Source organism: Salvelinus namaycush, chromosome 39, assembly GCF_016432855.1.
Source record: "Salvelinus namaycush isolate Seneca chromosome 39, SaNama_1.0, whole genome shotgun sequence".
NCBI lineage: Eukaryota > Metazoa > Chordata > Actinopteri > Salmoniformes > Salmonidae > Salvelinus > Salvelinus namaycush.
The window spans coordinates 206372-211761 of record NC_052345.1 but is presented as its reverse complement, the minus strand read 5'-3'; the positions used below and the strand labels follow the sequence as shown (position 1 = coordinate 211761).

Genomic DNA, 5390 nt, shown 5'->3' with positions numbered 1-5390 from the left:
TGCGTAGGGAGATGTGAGGGGGAAGGGGGGATGTAGGAGAGGAGAGTGGAGTGGTGATGCGATAGGGAGAGGGAAAGGAGATGTGAGAGAGAGATTGTGGTGGGGGAGAGGAGATGTGAGGGGGAGAAAAAAAGGAAGACAGAAAGACAGAGAGAAAGATAACAGAGGAGGGACAGAGATAGATGGAGAGAGAGAGAGATGTAGGCCTACAGATAAGTGTGTAGGCTATAGAGAGCAGTTCTACTGAGGGTAATATACCTGCTGTGGAGTTTGAGGAGTCAGTTGTCATGGTGATGTTTGTTGATGGGTGTGTCGTGGAGAGGAGAGGTCTGGAGGTGACGGAGCCAGGTTTGGGAGGAACAGGAGCTGTAGAGAGAGATAGAGAGATAGAGAGTCATGGAGAGAGAGAGTGAGAAAAAGAGAGAGAGAACGAAAGAGAAAGAGAGAGAGAGAGAGAGAGAGACAGAGATATAATGCATCAACACAAATATATAATGTGTAAAATATAATCCTCCACATAAACACACTGATAGAAGGTCTTAGACACCAACCTCTGTCCACAGTCAGCCTGACTTCAGTCTTGTTATACCACCACCATGTGTTGATTTCACACCAGTAGGTCCCAGAATCCTCTTGGATCAGGTTAGTGATGGTCACAGTGAAGACTCTTCTCTCTGTGTCGTCAAACAGAGAGAATCTCCCTTCATGAGTCCACGCTGGGTGCTGATGCGTTTGGGTTTTGATCACGTCAACCCGGTAGGCCCAGATCCCTTTAGAGAGGTACTGCTGGTTTGTCTCAACCCCCCGGTCATAAGGACACTGAATGCTAGAATTTCCTCCTTCTTTCCCTCTCTTTGTGATCACTCCTGACATCACACAGCTCACAGCTATGAAACAACCAAAGAAACACATTCACATCATCTCTACAATATCAGTTGTCATAGTCACCATGTTTCACAGACAGTCAGGTGAGGGAGATAGTTGAGTGACAGGTAGAGAATGTTTAATTATCTGGGACTGAGTGATACAGTACATTTATGTGTTCAGGACTACAGCAATACAGTAAAACAGTGTTGAAGGATAAAGTAAAGTACAGTATTGATCACTGTAGCGTACAATCATACATGCCAAGAATTGAGTGCTGTGTTCAGTGAGTAACACAGTTCAATAGGTTGTGTGTATTAATGTATTGAGGTCTGATAGTAACAGTTCAATATGGGGTGTGTATTAATGTATTGAGGTTTAATAGTTCAATATGGGGTGTGTATTAATGTATTGAGGTCTGATAGTAACAGTTCAATATGGGGTGTGTATTAATGTATTGAGGTCTGATAGTAACAGTTCAATATGGGGTGTGTATTAATGTATTGAGGTCTGACAGTAACAGTTCAATATGGGGTGTGTATTAATGTATTGAGGTCTGATAGTAACAGTTCAATATGGGGTGTGTATTAATGTATTGAGGTCTAACAGTAACAGTTCAATATGGGGTGTGTATTAATGTATTGAGGTCTGATAGTAACAGTTCAATATGGGGTGTGTATTAATGTAATATATTCTAATTGTACTCACCACAGAGGAGGCTGATGTTGACAGACATCAGATTCCTCATTCTTCTCTCTGACTTCCCTCCTATGTTGTACAAATTATACTGTACTCCACTGACTCAAACTCTCTCCCAGTCCCTCCTAGTAGCTATGAAGACAACTCTAACCATGTTTAACAGTTCTGGTAGCTGTTTAGTCCAGAAACACACCCCCCAAACCACACACGTAAACAAGTACGCAGGCGCATTCTCTCTCTCTCTCTCTCTCTCTCTCTCTCTCTCTCTCTCTCTCTCTCTCTCTCTCTCTCTCTCTCTCTCTCTCTCTCTCTCTCTCTCTCTCTCTCTCTCTCTCTCTCTCTCTCTCTCTCTCTCTCTCTCTCTCTCTCTCTCTCTCTCTCTCTCTCTCTCTCTCTCTCTCTCGTCAGTTCCTCTTTCAAAACTGTATGTTGATATCTGGGGTTTTCGTTCATGTCATTGTGTGTGTCAGTTTTTTTAGACAAACATTCACACACACACTTATATTTGGGTGTTTGTTTGAATAAATATACATTTGGGCAAAAAAGTATTTAGTCAGCCACCAATTGTGCAAGTTCTCCCACTTAAAAAGATGAGAGAGGCCTGTAATTTTCATCATAGGTACACTTCAACTATGACAGACAAAATGAGAAAAAAAAATCCAGAAAATCACATTGTAGGATTTTTAATTTATTCATTTGCAAATCATGGTGGAAAATAAGTATTTGGTCACCTACAAACAAGCAAGATTTCTGGCTCTCACAGACCTGTAACTTCTTCTTTAAGAGGCTCCTCTGTCCTCCACTCGTTACCTGTATTAATGGCACCTGTTTGAACTTGTTATCAGTATGAAAGACACCTGTCCACAACCTCAAACAGTCACACTCCAAACTCCACTATGGCCAAGACCAAAGAGCTGTCAAAGAACACCAGAAACAAAATTGTAGACTTGCACCAGGCTGGGAAGACTGAATCTGCAATAGGTAAGCAGCTTGGTTTGAAGAAATCAACTGTGGGAGCAATTATTAGGAAATGGAATACATACAAGACCACTGATAATCTCCCTCGATCTGGGGCTCCACGCAAGATCTCACCCCGTGGGGTCAAAATGATCACAAGAACGGTGAGCAAAAATCCCAGAACCACACGGGGGGACCTAGTGAATGACCTGCAGAGAGCTGGGACCAAAGAAACAAAGCCTACCATCAGTAACACACTACGCCGCCAGGGACTCAAATCCTGCAGTGCCAGACGTGTCCCCCTGCTTAAGCCAGTACATGTCCAGGCCCGTCTGAAGTTTGCTAGAGAGCATTTGTATGATCCAGAAGAAGATTGGGAGAATGTCATATGGTCAGATGAAACCAAAAATATAACTTTTTGGTAAAAACTCAACTCGTCGTGTTTGGAGGACAAAGAATGCTGAGTTGCATCCAAAGAACACCATACCTACTGTGAAGCATGGGGGTGGAAACATCATGCTTTGGGGCTGTTTTTCTGCAAAGGGACCAGGACGACTGATCCGTGTAAAGGAAAGAATGAATGGGGCCATGTATCGTGAGATTTTGAGTGAAAACCTCCTTCCATCAGCAAGGGCATTGAAGATGAAACGTGGCTGGGTCTTTCAACATGACAATGATCCCAAACACACCGCCCGGGCAACGAAGGAGTGGCTTCGTAAGAAGCATTTCAAGGTCCTGAAGTGGCCTAGCCAGTCTCCAGATCTCAACCCCATAGAAAATCTTTGGAGGGAGTTGAAAGTCCGTGTTGCCCAGCAACAGCCCCAAAACATCACAGCTCTAGAGGAGATCTGCATGGAGGAATGGGCCAAAATACCAGCAACAGTGTGTGAAAACCTTGTGAAGACTTACAGAAAACGTTTGACCTCTGTCATTGCCAACAAAGGGTATATAATAAAGTATTTACTTTTGTTATTGACCAAATACTTATTTTCCACCATAATTTGCTAATTAATTAATTAAAAATCGTACAATGTGATTTTCTGGAGAAAAAAAATTCTCGTTTTGTCTGTCGTAGTTGAAGTGTACCTATGATGAAAATTACAGGCCTCTCTCATCTTTTTAAGTGGGAGAACTTGCACAATTGGTGGCTGACTAAATACTTTTTTGCCCCACTGTACATGAATATGGACACTTGGTTAAGTTTAAGTTTATCTTAAATTATACAATGGGTGGGTATAATCCTTGACGCTGATTGGTTAAAACTTCATTCCAGCCGGTGTCTATTTCACAAGTTACCAGCTAAAGCTCTGATGTTGAAATGCCTATTTACTCTCTTCCATCTCACTGCGCAATTCACTGTCTCATCAGCCCAGCCAGGCAATTTGTAAACTTGATCTCCACTGTAAAAAGCATCTAGACATTATTTCACATTTCTTTTAGACGAGCAATTGGTTTTCAACAGTGGAGATTTGTATAAACGTTGCTGTCTGTCTCTCTGACATTTGCAACATTGTTTCAATATTGAAATTTGATCTCCAGCTGTCACATCGTAATGAACGTGCAGCAGTTGAGAGTCGGGACAAGACAGGCAGGCGGCCATCTTTTCACAGACAGTCAAAATCATGAATCTGCATCATGTTCATGGATATTTACACATAAATGTCAATAGAAAACTGGTCAAATGAAATACAGATAGTTTGCAGTCTTTCCAGTTTCAGTTTGAAGTGATTGTGTTGCTGTGTTGTTGGCTAGCTCCTCTGTTGTTGGCTAGTTCCTCTGTTGTTGGCTAGCTCCTCTGAACAACAGTGTCCTGACGAGAGAGCACATTTTCTATGCCAGGCGAAATCGTGCCTCATTAGATCATTGTTATGGATGTATCCAAATAAATGTCACTAGAAAACAGCTTAAACAAATGCAGCTACTTTGCTGTTATTCTGGCTGCACTGTTCTACGTGACTGTAGTTGGCTAGCTACCAAGTTGGCTAGCTACCAAGCAACCATAGTTTGCTAACTACCAAGCAAGGGATCAGAACGTTACCAGCCAGTATGGCAATAGAACATTTAGAACCAATGACTGGGTCGCGTCCATAGATAAAGAACAAAAAGACTGAACGACTGGGTCACGTCCATAGATACAGAACAAAAAGACTGAACGACTGGGTCACGTCCATAGATACAGAACAAAAAGACTGAACGACTGGGTCACGTCCATAGATACAGAACAAAAAGACTGAACGACTTGGTCACGTCCATAGATACAGAACAAAATGACTGAACGACTGGGTCACGTCCATAGATACAGAACAAAAAGACTGAACGACTGGGTCACGTCCATAGATACAGAACAAAATGACTGAACGACTGGGTCACGTCCATAGATACAGAACAAAAAGACTGAACGACTGGGTCGCGTCCATAGATACAGAACAAAATGACTAAACGACTGGGTCACGTCCATAGATACAGAACAAAATGACTGAACGACTGGGTCACGTCCATAGATACAGAACAAAAAGACTGAACGACTGGGTCGCGTCTCTAGATACAGAATGAAATGACTACACCCTACACTACTCCTGTTACAGTAACTTCCCTACACCATACACTGCTCCTGTTAGAGTACCTTCACTACACCCTACACTACTCCTGTTACAGTACCTTCACTACACCCTACACTACTCTTGTTACAGTACCTTCACTACACTACTCCTGTCACAGTACCTTCACTACACTCTACACTACTCCTGTTACAGTACCTTCACTACACCCTACACTACTCCTCTTACAGTACCTTCACTACACCCTACACTACTCCTGTTACAGTACCTTCACTACACCCTACACTACTCCTGTTACAGTACCTTCACTAC

General features: G+C 42.6%; 1 protein-coding gene across 1 annotated transcript in view; it reads right to left on the bottom strand.

The window, feature by feature from the left end:
• Positions 1–1612, bottom strand: part of LOC120032429 (CMRF35-like molecule 2) — a gene marked incomplete at its 3' end in the record, with an annotated part of 26673 nt that extends 25061 nt beyond the window's left edge. Inside the window, exons 1-3 of the mRNA XM_038978534.1 lie at positions 1573–1612; positions 552–887; positions 250–366 (exon numbers count right to left, since the gene is read on the bottom strand). Coding sequence (XP_038834462.1) covers positions 250–366; positions 552–887; positions 1573–1612 — 493 coding nt within the window. The remainder of the gene's footprint in view (positions 1–249; positions 367–551; positions 888–1572) is intronic.
• Between the last annotated feature and the right edge of the window lie 3778 nt (positions 1613–5390).